The sequence below is a fragment of the Protomyctophum bolini genome (genome assembly GCF_963924005.1).
Source record: "Protomyctophum bolini genome assembly, chromosome: 15".
NCBI classification, from domain to species: Eukaryota; Metazoa; Chordata; class Actinopteri; order Myctophiformes; family Myctophidae; genus Protomyctophum; species Protomyctophum bolini.
In genome coordinates this window covers 10,179,600-10,201,118 of record NC_137876.1, presented here as the reverse complement: position 1 = coordinate 10,201,118, position 21,519 = coordinate 10,179,600, and the positions used below count along the sequence as shown (strand labels likewise).

At 41.7% G+C, this 21,519-nt stretch overlaps 2 protein-coding genes across 6 annotated transcripts in view; one reads left to right on the top strand and one right to left on the bottom strand.

Moving 5' to 3' along the window:
* Positions 1-6,318, top strand: part of tmem63c (transmembrane protein 63C) — a 38,647-nt gene extending 32,329 nt beyond the window's left edge. For 3 of the 5 annotated variants that reach the window (XM_080783747.1, XM_080783748.1, XM_080783746.1), the window contains 2 exons: positions 3,223-3,306; positions 4,810-6,318. In XM_080783747.1, the coding sequence (XP_080639873.1) occupies positions 3,223-3,306; positions 4,810-5,037 (312 nt within the window). In that variant the 3' untranslated portion in view covers positions 5,038-6,318. The remainder of the gene's footprint in view (positions 1-3,222; positions 3,307-4,809) is intronic. The other 2 variants (XR_013965390.1, XR_013965391.1) reach the window with 2 other exon arrangements.
* Positions 6,319-14,380: 8,062 nt separating this feature from the next.
* Positions 14,381-15,768, bottom strand: ngb (neuroglobin). Its single transcript, XM_080784208.1, has 4 exons — positions 15,613-15,768; positions 14,979-15,075; positions 14,725-14,859; positions 14,381-14,608 (listed from the first exon to the last, which is right to left on the bottom strand). The coding sequence occupies exons 1-4, from the start codon at positions 15,705-15,707 to the stop codon at positions 14,456-14,458; spliced, it is 480 nt and encodes a 159-aa protein (XP_080640334.1). The 5' UTR covers positions 15,708-15,768; the 3' UTR covers positions 14,381-14,455.
* Positions 15,769-21,519: the final 5,751 nt, after the last annotated feature.

The window sequence follows — 21,519 nt, the reverse complement described above, 5'->3', positions numbered from 1 at the left end:
CATTGAAAAAATATTATCTTTCAGCGATTCTCTTAGTTTTAAGGGTAATTGTTCCTGCAGCATCGCAGGAGTGCATTAATGACGTTAAACCACCCCCTCTTGTGTAATATTGCTTAATTCTACTCATTTGTGTTGATTGTGGTGCTAACTGGTCATCATTTTCTGTTTAACACTCATTTAAATAAAATCACTTTAACATTGATTGTGACCGCTGACAGCCATTGCTACGTTGCAGGTATTTAATGTAAATAAGACAGAGATACAATATACATTTTATGGTGATGCGATTTTAGGGTCCAGTTATCAGTCTTGGCAGTTGGCACTCATCAGAATCTCTAAGCCAATCAAAATGTGACACAAAATGTGACACTTAGTGGAACTAACTGCGGTAGGATAAATAATAAATGACTAAATTAACTTTATAGTTTAATTGTATTGGTAGTCCATCCTTCCTTCCTCTGCATGAGGAGGATGTAGAATAGATAATGAATAGGCCATGTTCCGACTGGCAACCCAAATCCCATTTGTTAAGATAAGATTGGAACGTTTTGCTCATTTAAATGCACCAAAATGTTTTCCAGCAGGGCTCGCTTGAATTCCTTGAGCAACACAAGTTCACGCAAGTGAAATCCTTAGTCTCGGTGGCATGACCCCACTAGACGCATTGGGATTGGGATCCTGCAGGGTCACGTGGGACCCGACACAAATGTTGCAGGAGTGGGCAGATTTTAAATACCTGCGGGCTGGAGTGGGGAGTAAAGGTTTAGTGCACCTGAAGCATGAGTGGCTGTGCATCACTTTAGCTTGATATATTATGGCTAATTGTAGAGAATGTCATTTCCAAACACTAGTCTTGTACGTGCCCGTCGGCCACCGGCCTACTTGCAACTTGGGAACCTAATAATACCCGTTGTCAACTTGTCATAGCACCCGTTTTAACTATCTGTCTGTGTCGCGTGTCTGTGTCTGTGTGCCGACTCGATACCGGGCACTGCACTCCCTGCGGGGGTGTGGAACGCGTGTGTCGAATTTGAGTCTGTGGGGCAAACGGTTCTCGAGTTACGTGCATTACAACCGTACACACACGCACGCACACAGACAGAGACGTGGCGCATTTATAGTATTGATGATTGTCAATATTCCAGTAGATAATGAGGCAAAAACAATTGGGTCTAATCGAAAAGGTTTATTTGAAGATAATACAAAAATTAGAATAATTCAAAACGATAAGGTATATTATACAAAAATAATAAGTTCAAATAGTAAAGTACAAAGAGTAAAAAGGATATTGCCATACAAAGCAATGATGAACCAAAAAAGAGACGACGTCCTCAGTTTAGTTGGCTATTAGCTGACTTCACCCAACTTGCATCCAGGTTTTATAATTAGCAAGTGAAACACATAAGTCATCTCCCCCAGCACTGATCTTCTCAGAACATTTCAGAACATTTCAGTACTGCCAGAGAAAGTTGACTCGACCTGGCAGTACAACAGGCACATATAACCTCACCAGACCAGCTCTGGTCTGAGGGAGCAATCTGTGGTGTACTAGAACACTGCACTGGTTCAGAGAGAGGCAACGTGTCACACAAAGAGCACAGTGCAGGGTCAGCATGAATACACTTGGTCAGAGGGCAAATTAAAGCATACATAAGCATACATAGGTCAAAGGGTTAATAGAATATACATCCCTCTATATAGAATGATACGCCCTCTATATGTATGATTCCCCAACAATAGTTGGATGTTCCCAACAGTATGTGCATAAACAGCATAATGCATCTATTTAGTAATACTGCCAAGCAGTAAGTACAGCCAAGCCCACTGTGTCGCTGTCCGTGGTGCTGTAATGGCAGTCTGTGTACTGTGTGTCTCTCTCTGTCAGTCTGTCTGTCTCTCGCTCTCACTCACACTCTCATTCTGTGTTTCTGATTAGGACTAAACATCACTTACATTTTTAGAAATTAACTGTGGACAGTTAGAAATGAAACTGGTGCGTGCGGGAATGGTCAGAAGTCCAGCAGGAGTGTGTGGGAGCGGAACTAAGAATAATGTACCATGCAGGGCTCTAGACATCATTTATAAAATAAAGTGCATTTTACATGTATTAAACATTTGATTGCCAGTCGTCTTACCCTCCCTAAACTCAGAACGGTAGATTCTGTCCCTGCTCCAGGGACAGACTACTACATACTTCAGGGACAGACTACTACTACATACTTCCTGGCACTGTACCAAAACAGCCCCCCTCTTTGTGTAAATTAGCCACAATATTTTAAAATGCACCAAAGTATAAATAAATAAATCTCTGCGTCTCTGGATGTAGGAATAAGTGCCACATATCTGCTGACATCAAAGCTGTGCTGAGGGGAAGGGACAAGGTAGGGTAGTTGATGTCTCCAATCTCTAGAGCTTGCACCATCAAGGGCTCTACGTGAGGTGTGGGAGGTGGCATGTCTGTGCATGCTAGCCAGTCGCCACATCTCCACCAGGAGCCCCAGAAGTCACAGCTACCACACTCTTCTCCCTTAGTTTGTCAACAAGAATCAGTTATTTTTAGCACTTGAAGGTATACGTATGTATCTAATATATGAAAAGAAGGTCCTGGGCATAAATCAGTGCTATTGAACACCACCAGACATAGTAGCCCTACCCCTTGCATCCAGCGGCCCAACCCAGTAGTCGTGCACTTTGAGTGGCAGGGGTGTGTATAATCCGAGATTACTAACCCTACTGCTAACCGTAACCTCACACAGAAGCCACGGGTGAGTCTTGTCAGACTCACGTATGGTTAGCGAAAAGATTGTGGCACAAGCAGGTTTTGATACCAGGAGGTGTGAGTTGGGAGTCTACTTATTAGAGAGCCAAGCCACTGAGGCCGGTGCTGAGATGGGGCATTTGGTAGATCGGTTATTTTTGGCAATCGTCACTGTCGCACGACACTGTAAGTTTAAGTTAAGCACTATTCACACCTATGTTGTCACAGTATATAGTTTCCACAGCAACCAATGCAGATAGGTCGACGATGTCTGAATACACAAATCCGATTTGATCACACTTGCTAATAACAAGTCAGTCCTAAAGGTCATATTTGAGAAACAATTCAAAGAAATCCGATTTGCCTTCAGTCTGAGCAAAGTCTTAGAGGCTGAGTTTAGAACCAACTTGTCCTTCTGCCAGTCACGTGACACGTTTGATTCTAAACCCTGCCTTTTGTTCCAGATGTCTGACCACAGTGACCAGCCAGCAGAGGAGACATTGACTGACCCAGAGAGAAGCACTGTGACTTCTACCACTGCCTCCAGTGTACGTACAATATTACATTTTTGAGAGGCGGTAGCCCCTTCTATGTCCAGCTTTGAGGGTTTGTGTAAACACAAACATTGTTTGGAGTGTTTGTGCAATCACGGTCATTGTGTAAACACAAACATTGAAGATGAAGGTGAGGGCGCAAATTGTGATTGGCCGAAATGAGATTATGTATCACTTCACACAGGAGTGATTTTAATAATGGTAATAATGTGTGTGTGTGTGTGTATGTATGGCATCAGGGGTACTCGCCTACTTGGGTGGCGCAGGAGTAAAGTACCTGTACACCACCACCAGTCTAGGGGTTGCAATCCACCACAGTGCATCTGGCTTAGCCATACGCTATACAGCACGAACACAATTGTCCATGTTCAAAGGAGGGAAGCTGTGCATTGAGGGTGATCTTTGATGCTGCACCACAATAGGAGGAGTAGGATGTTGGCACTACATCCTCCCGGTGGAGCTCCACACTGGCAGGTATCGTGAGCTGAACCACAGAGCCAGTACGGTACAGTAGCAGTGGCAACACAGACATGTTGGGGAGAACATTTTAAATGCACCAAAATGTTTTCCTGCAAATGTTTGCTACTCCAAATAAAATAAATAAATATGAGATAGATAACATTAAGACAGATAATCAGGATTCCAATCTGCTGTACCGCGTAACTCTAACCCAATTGCCAACGACTTTTCTTTAAACCTTTTTCTGTAAACCGTAATTGTTGAATGTTGACGTTTCTTAACCAAAAATATGTTTCATATCAATATTTGTAGATGCGGAACATCGCGACTCAACACGGTCCATGTGAAAACTAACCCTAGGCGTAGTCTCTTTGGCAATTGTTTTGTTTTGGTGGTGTCTTGAGACTATATGTGCAGTCCTGGGAACACATCTAAGTTAGTTTCAATCTCTTGTTGTGGTTTACAGTTGCCTGAGAACTTGGGGCATCTTATTTTGGAGCTTTATTGATATTGCTATAGCAATGAATCAGGCTGGACCTGTCTTAAGTTTAAAAAACGATTTTCCCTGAATTGTAATATTTTACATAAATGTTATATAATGTACATATTTGTGAGGCAACAGAAAGGATCATTACTCTCTTCCACAGTCATGGGCATAAATTCAACCTGTCTAACATAGCAGATTTAAGGCCTTTGCAAGTGTGACGCAGGCGGTCTTGCCTGGATCAGCGACGCGTCTCCACATGAGGGGCGCGGGACGTGTAGCGCGACCACTGACCACCGCTGACCACAATCCAGCTATAGCCGCCCGCAGACGTGTGCACGAAACGAGCACGCACACGACAATTTCACAGGACCGTGGCCGCTTGCGTCAACGCCCCTCAACTTTTCCACGTGTCCAAAATAATCGCCCACCTCTCATTGAAAATGAATAACCAAGGCGCATCAGTCGCTTCCCGTCTGAAACTTACTATAGCGTTAATATGATTTCAGCCACTAACATACAGAATGACTTATGTGTCACTCTCCCTTCCCCAGCTGTTTGTGGCATCAGTGTTGCTAGAACCAGAGTTGAGCTTGACTCCCATGCCCTCTCCAGCACACCAGAGCTACGGTGCTATGGCCAATGCTCAGAGCTCCGGTCACAGCCCAGCAGATGAAGAGGAACAGGCCAAGACCCATGAAACTGAGCTCCAGGACCTCCCTGAGCCCCCTGACCCGTACTATTCCAGCCAACTCATGGACAGCCCCGTGGGCTACCAGTAACACCAAATGCCCGCCTGCTAATGTCCCTGTGTCCTTTATGTGGGAAACACACAGAGAGCTAAATGCCACAATGCTGCATTTTCGCCACTGACCTCGGAATCCAACCCAGCTGCCTCAGACCCCTCACACTGGATTTGGGCTGATTGAGAAAGTCCCTTTGAAAGACTTATGAAGCTGTGGTCCCCTCCCGGGGGATAGACTTACGGTATGAAAGCAGGATGCCTGTAGACCTCAAAGTCTCAAAAACATGTCCTAAAGCTGTCTTATGACCATTAACCATGCATTAGTCTCCATGGATAGGATACAGTACATCTGCGTGTAAATGTACCTCTATAGATTCACTTTTGTTCCATCTTCTTTGAGGCCTAATTTGTGGCCTGGCTGGAGTCTCCTGTGTGTAGGTCGACAGAGACACATGTCCACGACCACATGAGGTGGGGGGACAGTTTTGCCCCAGCTTGCCCCAGCAGACTGACAGAGTGGTCTTGCCGTGGGCGGACCTTCTGTGGCAGTGCTCTAGTGGCAGAGGGTGAGGGCAACACCACAAGAAGCCATCTGCACAGTGGGCAGAATGGAACTACACAAAATGTCTACAGAGGCACAAGAAGCCTGACTGTACCTGATTTATTTTCCATTTATTACCATTTTGAGGTCGCAATTTTCGCTCTTTATTCAAATTGACGGTTGTATGTAATGTAATCAATATTGTGGTTTGGGTTGGCAGTTTGATTATTCTATTTGTAGAGCCGTCATCTTTGTTAATCTAGTTTGACATTATGATCGGAGTTAAATATGGCAATGCATTCTTATTTGAAGCAAATTGAGAAATGAGTCATCAGAGGTCTATTCAATTCAGTCAATCTTATCGATGGTTGCCATGGTCGAGGTAGCAGAGCCAATTACACGATAGCACTGGTGTGTCCCCTCAATCTCTGGCACTACAATACGGATTGGCCATATTGATATGTATGCTAGATGTGTGAACACACAGCCAGATTACATTGGATATTTCTTGTTTCTTTTAAAATAACTAAATATACTTATTATATACTTAAATTATACCCATATTCTGGCATCCCAACAATTTTCTGAAATATATAGCGAACTGGAGTTTGAAGGGAATGGTTATGATTTCAGGAGGACAGGACTAAAATCCCAATTGAACAATTATTCGTGCAAATTTACTATCATAATTAATTGTATTTATTTTTTGCAGTTTCCTTTCATTTCTTTTTGATTGATACATCCATGATACATTTCTCACAAATCTTATGAGAATCTGACAGCAAAAAAAGAAAATCGTAACGGTAAAAATACTAACCAAATTGAAAGGTGGATTCAACCGCATGTTGACAGTGTCTGTATAACGGAGAGATTGTCCCTATGCATTCTTCTCAAGGTCATAAGTTCTATGGCTAAACATACTGATCTCTCAAATTACAATAACATGCTGTTATTTGCTAATTTTGACTTCCCAGGCGATGTGAAGGTTTCCATGTCAACCTGAATGTAAACGGAATGTGGTTTGTTAACATGCTGTCTTGCTGTGCCTTGAAGAGAAACTCCCTTTTGTCTGACAATCCAGCATGGCCTGACATATGCTGCATGGACTGAATCTGAAGCGCAGGGAAACCAACTTAAAAACAAACACCTTTTGACAACCCAGATAAGTTTGTATTGCATAGAGGCAAGCAGTAGGCTCCTCTAATGATATTAATGCATTTGTTTTTGAGTATTTAAAAACAATTTATTTAATTTCATTACTTGTCTTTTGAGTGTGTGGATCTGTTTAGATTGTGGCTCGAGGTGCCTTCTCGTGGATGTCCCTCAGTGTCTTTGCGGTGCTTTACTGCTGCGTTCTGTGATCACAAAAGCCAAGTTCTAAGCAAAGATAAATCATTTTGAAAGTTATCTAACCAGTGTCTCTCTTCTATCTTTCCTTTTATTCTCTTTTCTATCTTTCCTTTTATGATTTTTACTTATCCCCATGTTTAATTGGAATTCAGCCATTGACAACATGACTCTTAACGGTTTCCCCCACAGCATCTCTAACAATAGAAAAGCTATTGTGTTCTGAAGTAAATTGAGCAGTACTTCAAAGTCATAGTGCATCAAGTCAAGTCATGAAGGGTTTTATGTGATTTTAATCACATCTTTGTGTGTAATGTGAATATACAGTAGCCTGCGTACTGTATTTTTTAAATTCATGTTTCTTAAATGTATCCCTTGGGAGCACTTTTTCAGATGTGGTTTATGAACTGAAGGGACTATTACAGTGTCTTACAATGTGAAGAACAATGGAAATTGTATTTCTGCTGAACATAATAGCCGACAATAGAAAACAAGAAATGCCCATTGTGGGGTCAGATTTTATAAATACGTAGGATAGATCAGAAATCTTCCTAAAAGATCAGTCTTTGAGCTGCCCAAGTGTGTTCTGGTTTCTGCTTTAAAAGTCTAATCACAATCATTTTCTCCTGAAAAATACAAAATAGATCAGTTTCTATAATGCTCATATAAATTGACTACTGCTGCGATCGTTTGTGAAGAGTACAAAAAAATGAATGAAGATAAAACTGAATTTTCATGGTCCCTGTAACCATACAGTAACAGTAGGATTTTTCCCCCCCTTTTCAATAATATATAAATACTTTTACATTTTATGACAAAGACAAGACAGGAAAAAAACACAAGTAATACACATACCCATTACCTACATCGAACCAAAAGATTATATACAAATATGGACACATTTAGTTTGGTGCTTGAAAGTCTAGATGGGTTAACAACTCCAGAGAAAATTAATGAAAATAAAAGATATGCATATACAATACATACTGTACGTACATACATGCATACCAATAACATACATAACTTTATCCATCAAGGTTAGTGGTATCGCTTCTGTCCAGGAACCCTATGGTCAAGGTGGTAGCTAACTGAGGGCCAACAAATCTCATATGGGTCCCATATTTTATAGAAGGTATCTGTTGTGGAGCGTAGCAGGCAGGTTAGGAATTCCAAAGGCATGCGCACTGCATGATTATTTTGTGCCAATCTTTTTTTGTTGGTGGTTTCTCATTAATCCAAGACAACAGAATATTTTTCCTTAGATTTTCCTTAATGCTTAATTTGCTTTGCTGTACATCTGCTATTTCTGTTCACATACTGAAATCATTTCTGTAGACATTGCTATGTCTATTTGGAAATTCAGTGGTTTTTCCAGACTTTGTCTTGCTGGTAAACTGGTAAATCTTAACTTCTTAATATAGATTTCTCAAAATCATTGACTTGCAGTAAAATGAGGACAAACATTGGCCAGCCAGCTGTAAATGTGGGTTGTTATTTCTCCAAGGTTGAGGTTAAGGGCCAGCTTGTGATTGACCCCCGTCAGCCTGACGGATTTTCATCTGTCAAAAAGTGAAGTGCTGTAATGTGAAATTAAAAAGAAATCAGCTCGTTCCACTCATCCCGTGCCATGAAGTCATTATAATTCTCCGAAGCTGTGGTCTGGTCTCTGCAGGACGGCAGGTTGAGAGCCAGTGTACAGCTGACTGCGTATGGTTAATAGTAGGGGATGTGTTTGTGTACGTACTACAATACTGTATGTTGCTTTCAGGGTTGATGTATTGCTTTCCGGCTTTTTGTCCTAAATGCTGGATTGTTACTGGCCCATTTGGGGCGGAGGACGGTAACTGAAACCTAAAGTTCAATTTTAACATACAGCCGCCCCTCCTGGCCACATGTATACAGACTATACACAAGCATGTACTTTTGCTGGCTATGACTCCTTACACAAATATCAAGTTGTGAATGTGAAAGTTGAATGCCGAATAATTCAAGAATTCTCTTTGTTAATTGCTTTAGGGGAATCGGTGATGTTCAGATAATGAGGTAAACGACTGAAAATAGTGAACAAGAGGTGAAGCAGAGGTATGTTTTGTGAAGGTTATTTTACTACATCTAATACTGTACCCTTTTTATGATGAAGGTCATGGATGGTTCAAGGTTTCTTTATTGTTATTTTTGTGTACGGGCACTAAGGACCCTATTTTCGTCCCTTATCCCTAAACTTCTCTGCCTTTTTGACTATTTTGAAAAACATTAAAAAGTAGATAAGTATTTCAAATGTAAATTGCAAGCTAGTCAACACCTGTCTGCCACTCAAGACGTAGCCTAATTATGGTGTGGTGAAGGGAAGGGGGCGGGGCCATACTGGGTCTATGGGTATTTGTCCTGTAGTACTTGCTTCGAACACACACACACACACACACACACACACACCATTTCAGAACATTAGCATGTTTGTGCATCATTAGCTGACACAGAGAGAGTTTTACGGCAGCCATATTGACAAAATAAGGTTGTGTTCCCTATTTAGCCAGGCTAGCCATTCCCCTGGGTCAACAGGCACAAAAGCAGCACCGTGCCTCCGTTTGAGCTGAATGGAAAGAACCTTCATTAACTGGTAAGATGTCAAAAAGTAATTGCTGCTCCGTTCACAAACTGCACACTTATTAAATAACCATACTGTAGTTACAGATTTATTTATATATTTATTGGTAGACCTTTATTCATCCCGCTCAGGAAGTTGGCTGTTCAGATGGTCAATATTAGCACAGAAGGTGACCTTCTGATTATCGGGCGGCCTATACCCACTCTAAGGCCGCCCTGTCTCGTTTCATTTTGACTCGTTTCATTTTCATTTTCTGAGACATTGCAAATCTAATGTTATGAGGTTTCTCTCTTGAACAGACTGGCTGTCATGCATTAAACCAGACCAGAGACCTTAATCTAAACGGTCCCTGCCGGAGCTCGGGAGACGATGCTAATGAATGCAGGAGCTCGCACTTCCATGATGAACTGACATTTTGAAGCAGTGAGCCTGCATATAAACTAGTCTGGGATCAGCCCCCATGCATACCACAAACCTCATTGGCCCCCAAAGTCACAACAGATGATCGAATGCATTGCATGAACCTCTGCCTTCACCTAAGTCCTAAGGACTGCATTGCAATGCAGAGCAGTATTGGCTATGGATGAATGAACATTAGGTTAGGTAAAGTCCTGAAAGCCCTTTTGTTAACAAAAGAGGAAATTCTGCCCAAGAATCTTATCCTTTGATTCACTCTTTTGATCGCCCTTGTTGCCATGCTTTCACCTGTCACAAAGTGAGTTTATCGTTGTTTAATACAATCAGATATACTGTAGTAGTTTTTTGCCACTCACTACTAGGCATTCCCGCATAACTTCCAGGTATGATGATGATTTCACGACATGTGCACCAATTATATGAAGATAGGTTGAAAAGTGGTGAAGTGGTCCTTTAATAGATTTTAACCTTGGACTGCCTGAAAGGCAACCTACCCCAGCCCAGATGGTCAGAATAGAATCTCTACCTCCTGCCAGAGGCGATATTGTCAGTCCCTAATAGGTCTCAGTCTTTGTGGTGGTGCTTGCCGAAAATAGATGTTCAACAGCAGTCGTTTTCAGTGAGCGGCAGTATTGACAAATTAGCCAATACTGGCCTGTGCCGCGGCTGAGCGGTCCAGGCACCTAGGCCGGTAATCCAGACAGCGAGTCCCGAGCCCGTCAGCCTTTGCTGCATGTCTTCCCCCATCTCTCTCCCCATTTTCCTGTCTAATTACTGTAGTATATCAATAAAGGCAAAAAACACCAAAAGATATCTTAAAAATAAATAAAAGTTGCCAATACCACAGCGTTGCAAAAGTTTTGGTGGCCACTAAACGGCTCTGGTTGACAAATCTAGCCAATTAGTCATAGTACTGCTTCTTGGATGATCTGTAAAACGGATTCATCTTGGTTTCCAACCCCCTCCCATCCTCTATGATTTATCAGCTGATATTGAAGTACCTAGCCCTTCTCTTTCACCAAAACCAAACACTCATACATGCCGCTCTGGACCCTCACAGTTGCTATGACAACGTCCAATCCCCCTTCATTCCAAAACACATTGCAGACTTTCTAAAAATAATGTGTTTTCTTTTCTCACAGGCTCTTCTCCAGAATGTGTACAGCCTTCAGAATCAGCGCTGCAGCTCTCAGGTCCCATTCCCCGGTGTCCATAATGTAGTGGTTAACCTTAACCATATACTGTACTTCATCATAAAATAGTGAAAATAGTACATCTATAAACGCACAAGGCGTTGCATCGCAATGCCTTGTGAGCTTGTAGATCTGCTAACTTTTTAAAAATATTGTAATTTTTTTAACTAGAAGTTCGGGCCGCTAGTATGCCGGCATACTAGCATGCATCAAGTAAATGGGAAATCGAGTGGCAAATCAAGTGGAAAAGTGACTTTGCAAAGTGAGTTTAATGTCGTTTAACGTCGTTTAATGCAATCAGATAGGATTTTTCTGTTTGGATGTATGGGCTACACTTCATTCACCCATTTGGTTAGGGGACCTGAGGCAAGGCCAGGTAAAAACAAAGTGCCTCAGCAGACAAGTGTTGGCCCCCATATTGCTCTGTAGGCGGAAGTAACATTGCATCGGCATGCATAAAGCCAACTTTCATTGGGATAGAGAGTGTTTATAGCATTGGCTGTGCGGAGAGACAGATTAGGGCCATGTCAAATTAGGGCCATGATGTCAACCACTATTCCAGCGGCAGCAACAGACAGTCAGACATCTAGCCCACAGATGCAACGCTAACAGTGATGCATGCAGCCAAACTGAGCGTGTTAATTCTGTTAATGAGGTTTACATCATAAGGTCTCTCAAGTCTCAACCTTTTTATATGTCACTGGTATTTAGCAAACACACTCAATCACACAAACAAGCATTTGTGTACCGTTGCGTGCAAATGAGGATTAAAAACTGGACTGTGTTCCTTGTCAGGTCAGCGTGGAGTTCTAGAGATGATCTTACTGTGACATTGTGCAGTTGCATGTTTAAGTGGGCTGATATGCTTACAGCGCTCTGATATTCAGCCGAGGTTGCCCTCGCTTCTGTAGCCAAGGGGAATTGGCCATTCAGCACACGGCTCTTACATAATGCTAGGGGACATGCATTCAGAGTAGAAAGTAGGAGAAATCATGCATAATATGATTGAACACTGAACATATAGCATTTCAACTATCAGTTATCGGTCGGAGACTGAAACAAACCGATTGCAGGTGAAAAAACACTGCTGAATGTCTTTATTTAGCGTCAGGAAAGCACAAAACATGTTACATAAAGTGTACATTACATTACAAGCTGTTTAGTTGAGAGAGTGCCTATTTGCAACAATACTGTCAAATGGGTTTTCGTTTTTTGGTAAAATAATAGCTAGTGAAATCAGAGCTGCTCATTAGCAGCTGATAATGAGGTAGACTTTGACACACCCAATACGAACAGACCTGGATGTTAAGGAGTTAACAAACAGTTTGTCAATCATGGCTGCCAAATAGAGCTACTCTCAGCTAATTGAAAATAGACATGAGCCACAATGTGCATGAGGCCATGCACTGTTACCAAGAAGGGAACAGCTATAAATACAACACCTACACAGTCAGTTAACAAACAATACACTTGTAACTGGGAAAGCACAGGTTGAGCAGACTATGCAGGGGTATTCACGTTCACAAATAAAGGTTTCCCCACTGAAATGTAGATAATACAAATAAAATAAAGCAAATGCAGCCATTACACTGAATAAAATATTATTCTGGTGGCACTGATTTGCTCCTTTGGGAGCAGCTGAAGTGTCTGGTTAATTATCTACCTTAGTACAGCACACATCACATGTGGTTGTCCTGTGAGACTTATTCTTCTATTCTACAGGAAAAGACACGTAAAGCTAAATATTTTGAGGGCATATATCAGCTCTCTTATCACAGCAGATACACTTCAGAATACAAAAATAAACTTTATGAATGTAAACTCAGACTAAAGCGATAATAACCACGTAGCAGCGGTGTGGCATTATTATCAAATACTTGGCGTATTGTTGCAAAATTACTTGGCATTATAGTAAATATAATGAACCGAGGAAGAAAATGTTAATGTTATATGCCATGACATGTTATAGCAGCAATAATAATTATAATTCACACATAACTGATTATCGCCAGAGATTTGATCTAGATAAATTTAAGGGGAATTTAGGGGAGCACTATCATTGGCTCCCAGTCCCAAACACAGTCCCAGTTTGATATGGTGGTGGTGCAATGTATAGATTATTGTGACCATAATGCATAACGGGTCTTCAAGCCCTGGATGTTTCCCCTCATCTACTTGGAGTAAACGAAACATGGCCGCTGTGTCAATGTGGTCAAGTACTGTTTGGAGCTAGATTAACTAATGTTTAGATTAACAGGCATTATTGAGATGAACTACAGCAAAACTACATCATGATCACACTAATACCAGTGGGACAAAACTGAATAAGTCAAAGTGAAATGATGCTCTCATTTCTTTGAGTTAAGATGTCCGTAACATCCAAACTCTTAAAGCAACAATAACAGTCTAGCAAAGTTAGATATTAACAGTCAGAAACAGTCAGCTCAATTAAGCCCCTATTGATTCTGTGAATAAAGAGGCATCACACACCATGTTAACCGAGGTGCCCATGGATGCCTTAACAGTCATTGAGATCACAGAAGAAGCCATTGAAGATAATATAACAGTTCGTGTCAGTGTCTAGAGTATTTCTAAATGAAAACCCTTTAAGCCCTCTTACATTTATTCAAATATAGCTGATCTAAACGCTCACAAAGCATTGCACTAGAATGTGTTGTGAGCTTGCAAATTTGCTATTTTCAAATAATCTTTCAAAACATTTAAAACATTTTGCCTATAATGATAAAATAGGGATGCCAGGGTTAGTTAATCATTAGATTAAAGGTTACTGCCATCTTAAATAATAAAACCGTCTTAATGGGTTCTGCATCAGGTTTGTAAAGTTTTATCAGAAGCTGCCAATGTGGGCCACAGTAATCATCACAGTTTGATTAGTGTCAGTTTGATTAGTGCCCAAATGTAATATCCAGTGTTTCACTATTGTGCAACTTTTTTAAAGATACATCACAAAGACCACCACGGCTATTGTTGTCATTTGAGTAGATATATCGATGCCATTATATACAAAGCAGTTTGAACTTGGAACAGTTATCGCCTAAAGCCTCGCCCTCCATGTGAGGACCTCATATGATGTTAGCAGAGCCAAAGCAGGCTGACAAAAATCCTCTCCACTTTATAGCAGCAGGGTCAAGTAGCTACAACATCCACAGAAAAAGAAAGCGACATCTGTGAATGTCAATCGATCCAAATATCACTGCTGTGCGTGATTACACCGTACATTCGCAAACACAACACAACCCGTAATCACAGAGGAAATGTACAGCAGCCAAATCAGCCGATCTGCAAAGTTACACAACCTCACTCCATGGCAACTAATGTTGAAGGATTTGGGTCAGTCAGCCTTGTGCTCGCTGTCCGTTGGCCACCCTTGGCTCATGACTGCCTCCACAATGGTGTACAGGTTGAGCCAGGCTTGTTGCATGGAGGCACTGTACGCTTCTCCCAGGCTGCATTGCAGCATGTAGAGGAGGGACTCCCCCACCACCTAAAAAGAAGCACAAAACAAACAAGGGAACACATACAGTGTCACAGAGATGTCATGATACAATTATGGATGGTTGAAATTATTTGATTTGAATTGCTGTTGTAAGATCGTCTTACACCAAATGCCTTGATGCTGACTCCTGCTGTCGCATGCTTCCTTCCCAGTTTCACCAGATAGTCCTTCAGAGCGAGAAGGTTGTCAAGGTTTCTGACGGCTGCATCGAGGACAAGCATCACCTGGAAGCAGATAAGTATGTGCACACACCACAAAAACAAAGAAGAAAACGAATGTACATGTTGAAGAGCTCAATGCTGTGTCTTGAGAGTGAACTGCTGTACTATACAGTGTGTATACGTGTAGCGGAGCTCACCTTTAGGATATGATCTTTTAATTCAGCATTGTCTTCAACATAGGTTAATGTGTCGAAGTTGAAGAGATTGCGGAGTGAAGGTTCCAGCTCAAACATTCTACAACAGATACATACAGTTCATTCATTTATTTAACTATTTCATTTAAGTTAAGCCTCACAGGTCCATTTAACACTTGATGATTTGGCTGTGCACACATGTCACACTATTCAATACTAGAGGTGCATGCATGCAGGCACAATATCCCTCTATAAAAGCTAAATCAGATCTCGTCTTCTCGCATCTTTTTGGCAGCCGCTGTTTCAAAGTAAATTGTAGATTATTGCTGTCTGTCGCCAAGCAACAAGTCAAGCCTTTGGTCTCAAGTGTGCTGTGCAGGAGCCTGGAGGAGCTGCCATAGGTTATCTTCTCTTTACACCTGCGCTACATTACAAGACTGCACTCCAACAATGAACACAAAATGTAGCAGCTATCCTTTACCATGTCCTTCTTGCGTTTGTGCAAAGCAATGCACATGAAGTGAATTAATAATAAGTATCCTCTGCACAGACCAAGTACCTTAACAGTTAGGTTTGTTTTCTCACTTCACTGTCATTCCCATCAATGCATACAACCATGTAAGATGTAGAACATTACCTGTTGAACATGACGACACCATGTGGAATTTTGTTTTTCCCCAGGCTTTCCCAGCTGCTTCGTATCAGCTCCTTGTCCTTCTCTGCCATTGCCATCCTCGCTCTCTGTCTCTTGTGTCTTGTGCACGTGCAGAAGTTCTTCTAGTGGAGCAGAAGCAGCAGCTATTCTAGTGGACCAGATGAAGGTGCAGTTGGAGGAAAGCCATAGCATGATATAGTGACTCCACGAGAGGACACTTCTGCCGACCCACCTGGAGAGCACAGTGGAGCATCAAGCCGAGACAGCGACAGTGTTATACATCGAGAGGTTGGATGCGATCCCTGGCAAAGTATGTGGACGAAGCATGCTGTACGTTGGTTAGAGTACACTTTTTTCTGAACTTCTTATGGCAAAGCCAGACTGTGTGTGTGTGTGTGTGTGTGTGTGTGTGTGTGTGTGTGCGTGCATGCGTGCGTGCGTGCGTGTGTGTGTGTGTGCGTGTGTGTGTGTGTGTGTGTGTGTGTGTGTGTGTGTGCGTGCGTGCGTGCGTGCGTGCGTGTGTGCGTGTGCGTGTGTGAGTCTGTGCGTGCGTGCGTGCGCGCGCGCGCGCGTGTGTGTGTGTGTGTTCGTGTGTATGTGTTGTGTGTGCTTTTGTGCACACAGGGACTTGCCTGACACCCTGATGCACTTGCTCTCTCTCGCTCCACTGCTCCTGGTGCAGTCAGAGGGATACAAGTCCTACCACGCTCTTATCTGTCACACTGACTGCTTGCTCTCTCTCTCTCTCTCTCTCTCTCTCTAACTGATATGCTCTCTCTCCAGAGCAGGGATATTATTCATGCCACTGAAGGAGAAAAAGAGGGATCTCTCTCTTTCGCTTTCCTGAGGCTGCAACGATGAGCCACAGCTCCTCCTGCAGGTGAACTGACAGCGACAGTACCAGGGGGGCAACTTGCACATCTAAACACAAACAAACATGCAAACCAACAGTTGGCCCTTAATTACTTACATCCCATCCCTTTTTTGGGCATGTCATCATTCGCGTCAGTGGTTAAACCCCCTGTCGGTGAATTATCTGCCACCACCTACCACCTAGGCAGATATTATCCCTTACTTATAATTCAGTCATAAGGCTTCATAACACTCATTATAACTGTTCATAATTATGCATAACAACTTATAACAAAAACACTTTATATAACTGATCAAGTTATATAAGTATGTGCCGTTTCCCACTGAGCTAATAATGCATTATTTTATTACTTTAATAAAGTATTATTAGTATTATTTTAATACATCACTGAGGATACGTCCCAGGTGCATCCATGTATGTATTTTGTTTTAGTTATTCTATATATAGTGACTCATAGGAATAGACTACGTGACCACCGGAGAGACGGGTGGCAGCCGGAAAGTAGACGGCACCCGGGAGCAGTATGGGTTGGCGCCCCAGCCTGTGTCTTTCGTGAGGAAGAAGCCCAACAAACCCACGGTGAGGCCTTTAGGAGGGCCATTCAAGCCTCAAGTGGAGCCTGCAGCACCACCAAGGGCAAGGTGGAGCCTGCGGAACCGTTGCGGCTCGAGAGGAGTCTGTGCAACGCACAGGGCCTGACCTGGTGAGAGCAGGAGTGGACCTGGTGAGACGTAGGAGGGGCCCGGACAGGAGTCAACCCACAGAGCCTAGTCCTTCCACGCGCCAGAATGGTACCTCCCAGTCCCGGCAGAGTAGTTCAGGAGGAACGGATTGTGTGGCCCTAAGTCGGGACTTGATCATCCCGGCTGGGTCACCTGAGTGAGGGGTATGATGTTGGGAGACACGAAACCCTGATGACCTTGGGATACATCACTGAGGATACGTCCCAGGTGCATCCATGTATGTATGTATTTTGTTTTAATACTTAATAAACTTTGTTATAAGTTATATATTATATTGTTATGCATATTACATAATTATGAAAATGTATAGCAAGTGTTATGAAGCCTTTATAAATTAAATCATGATGCATTATAGACTCAATCTTTAAGTAAAGTGCTACCAAAGTATATTGGGCTTAAGTAATAAGGGGACTGCCAGCGCATTGGGTGTTGGACTGCAGAATAACCTTTCATTTAAATGTTAACAATAGGTGCTCTCAAGTGGTCTGTTTTCAAGACGGAGTGGTCCATTTGAGGCCTGTATCATCTACTCCGTGGGCGTGTCTCGTTTGACCCTTAGTGAACTTCACCACCGTCTGATTTTATTATACACTGCTTTCATCTTACTGTATATTAATAGAAATCGCGGTGTCCTTGTTGGCACTGCATGGACAACCAGCGGATTTGCTGCCCTTGCACTTTCAGAATCAAACGCGTGGGAATTTTAATATTGTACAGCGGCTAAAATAATGAGCGACCTCCTTGGTGAAATTATGTTGTTGATCTGCTAAAAGAGGCCACTCCTCAAACACCCTGATCATAATATGTGGTGGCCAAACACTCACCCTGTTATTAATCTAAATGAGATATGTTGTTTTTTCCCACACACAGCCCCCCCATTGTAAGGTACTGTAGCTTGTTTACACACTGTAGGCGGCAGTGGAGTGCTCTCACATTCCTTTGCTGTGAATCAGTCCTTACTTTGACTTAATATAATCTCTTGGGCCTTATATACTACGTGTGTGTGTTGATTGATTGATTGATTATTTTATTAGACAATAACATTTTCCAAACAGTACAGGGTACAGTCAAAGCACATTGGTCCAAAAGGATAGCACTGCAGAAAGACCTTGTGGTCTTGTTTCCATTCGGGTCCCATGCATTCTCCAAAACATGATAACTATGCTCAGTGGCCTCGTGGTTATAGTGTCCTCCCTGCGACCTGTTTGACACTCAGCATCAAGAGTTGGATTGGGGCCCGGGTAAGTCCCTGCGACATACAGTACCAGCGTCATGTCCAGGGGGTGTGTGTGTGTGTGTGTGTGTGTGTGTGTGTGTGTGTGTGTGAGTGCACACGACACACACACACACACACATAATAATAATGAGCAGAGGATATTATAGTCTCCCTGTTACATTCTATCTACTATTTGCATTAAATGTTCCTGACTGTATTATTCCTGAGTAGGCAGTTACTGGTCGTTACTGGTCAACATGTTATCTGAACCCCAATCTGAGAACCCATCAGCAGATAAAGGAGATGTGTCAACAGTCTGTCTCAAAAGACTTATCTGAACCCCCAAACAGACATCTTCAAATGGTTACCCTGCAGTCCAAAACATACATTTTCATTGTATTACTTATATAAGGTTATATGTAACAATAAAAGAATCAATTTGGCACTTACTGTATGTACACGATACATCACAAATTCACTTATTAATCGATTAGGCTTTTCAATTGATGGTGTGGCCTCTAAACTGGATGTTTCCAGTAATGTGAGGGACAGCCTTACAGGAGCCTCTCCTCAGGGTTCAGTGCAGCGTGGGGAGGGATGCATGGTTCCCATGACAACCTTATTGGAGCCCTTGAAGCTTTGTCATGTGATGTTTGAGGTGTTGGGATGAACTCTCCGACTATCTGTCACATCTATAGGTAGTATTCAAGGGACCTTTAGCTTAGCAACATCTTTTTTTCATAAATCTTCAAACAAAAGCAAATGTTTGTCACACTTTTATACCATACAGGCCTAGGCATAGAAATATTGTATTTCCTTTTTGTAGATCACTTGATTTAGTGAATTTCTATCTAGATTTTGACCGCCTGTAGTGTAAAACATATAAAAAACACAAAAGTGATGGTAAAATATTTGTATTCAGTTGAATTATGATCGGATGATAGGATTATGATACAGCAGTATGGCCAAACAAAGATACAGGTAAGGATATAATAGAGAACTGAATTAGTAGTAACACTTGTAAAAATATAGGATAAAAAATAACAATATAATAATATAGCTGCAAGCAGCGATAACAAAATCACACCTGTGTGAACTGAGCGGTGCAGGCTGCTCAACAACAACGCTTACTGGCTGCAATATAGTGCTCAGTGTGAATGGCCGTTTTAGGCTCTGCTCAACAACTGACTTTAGGTCACCCAGCGGTATTGCAGCTGTTCATACCCCAAACAGACAGACAGACACACGCAGCCAGTCATTGGATCGGTTAGGTACCGCTCAAAACACAATATGCAATAAGCACAATAAGCCAAAATCCCAGGAGTAGATCGATTTGAACGGTTTCATATAATTCAAAATGGTGGGAGATCTAAGGTCGCAGGTCAAAAGTCAGAACACAAACGTTGTTTGGCATGAGGCGGCGCATATGTGTCTCGAAGTTTTATTGCTGAGTTGCTGAGTAGCTGTCTGTCTGCCTGTCTATGAGTAGCTGTCTGACTGCCTGCCTGTCCAATTCTCCATGAGTAGCTGTCTGTCTGTCTGCCTGTCTATGAGTAGCTGTCTGCCTGCCTGCCAGCCAGCAAGTTGGTTAACAGAAAATAAATTGTTATGGCTGAGTAAAATAAAATACAATAAACACAATTTGCCTGAAAATAGATTACCCAGCTATGACCTTTTTCATGAAAGAAAATGAGTAGTGATATGGCTGACTGAGTAAAATAAAACAATCTACCTGAAAATAGATAGCTATAACTGAAGAGCAATTTCCGCAATTTCCATTTCCGCAATTTCCGCAATTTCCATTTCCGCAATTTCCTCAATTTCCATTTCCACCATTTCCGCAATTTCAATTTCCGCAATTTCCATTTCCGCAATTTCCGCAATTACAATTTCCGCAATTTCTGCAATTTCCATTTCCAACTATTAATTGCAGCTGGGTTTCATCATTCAAATAAAATAGAATTCTGTCCGTTTAGCTATAAAATTATGTCAGGGAATAGGGATACACAGTATATGTCTTTCATTTGCATTGCATCTCCCCCCCCCCCAAGCTTTTATTTTCGTTCGAGTAATAGTACAACTCTAATAGTATTACTTATAATAATGTAATTAAAGATAACTTCATTCAGATTTATTTATTTTTATTTCATTTTCCAGATTTTTTTTTTAATATTTTCATTGGTGGGCCAGTCATAATGGTCCCGCGGGCCTGATGTGGCCCGCGGGCCTGAGGTTGAGTATCACTGGTCTACAGTATACATGTAGGCATGTAGATCTAGGTATAAATATAGACACAAATATGTGCATATAGTAGGAATTATGTACCGATAATAAACAGTAAAGTTTATTAACAATATACTGCATTTATTTAATGTATTCTATAACTGAAAGATCTTAAGACCGCAACCATAATATGATTTTTACGATCTACATGTTCAGACATTTCCATCTGGTTTTGTAAGAAATATATATCCTTAAGAATTCCAGGCAGTTCGCTACTTCAGTACATGCTCACAGAGGATTGCCAATGTGAAAGGCCATTTGATGTGGGAGTTTAGGCTTGGAGCAGACTGGCAGAGCACTGAACTTGCCTTTGTGACAGACATGACCGGTAAAGGCTATTTGTTTAAGTGGCAGTGTGGTTCCAGAAATAACTAGGGACTTTAGTTTGACCAAAGCATCCGAGAAATGTCCATTTCAGATGTTTCCTGTCCTCACAGGACCTGTCCATTGACTAATTATTTGTTATGATTATTCAAACAGAACTAAAAGAAAGGGCCAGCTGACCAGAGTGGCAGTTTTAATACTTAAGCATAAATAAGTGGTATATGATTAGCATGAAGTTTATACGTCCATCAGAGATGTCTTGTTTTAGAATAGAATAAAACAAACTGACTTTACAGACAAAGTAGGGTCAATTAGTCTCAATTTGTTTTGAACTATTTTCTGGCAAATGCAATGTTCATCATGCTCTGAAGTAAAACTCATATTAATAAAAACCCTAGCCTTTGATTTTCTTTAATAATATTTTAATGAGGATAGAATATCATACAGCC

Bases quoted from the DNA above. Each gene is read 5' to 3' on its own strand.
- ngb (XM_080784208.1), bottom strand. From the start codon at position 15,707: ATGGCAATGGCAGAGAAGGACAAGGAGCTGATACGAAGCAGCTGGGAA. The intron at 15,076-15,612 runs GTAATGTTCTAC...TATCTGTTGTAG, and splicing joins GGTGTCGTCATGTTCAACAG to AATGTTTGAGCTGGAACCTT. The intron at 14,860-14,978 runs GTGAGCTCCGCT...TGTGTGCACATA, and splicing joins TAAAAGATCATATCCTAAAG to CTTATCTGCTTCCAGGTGAT.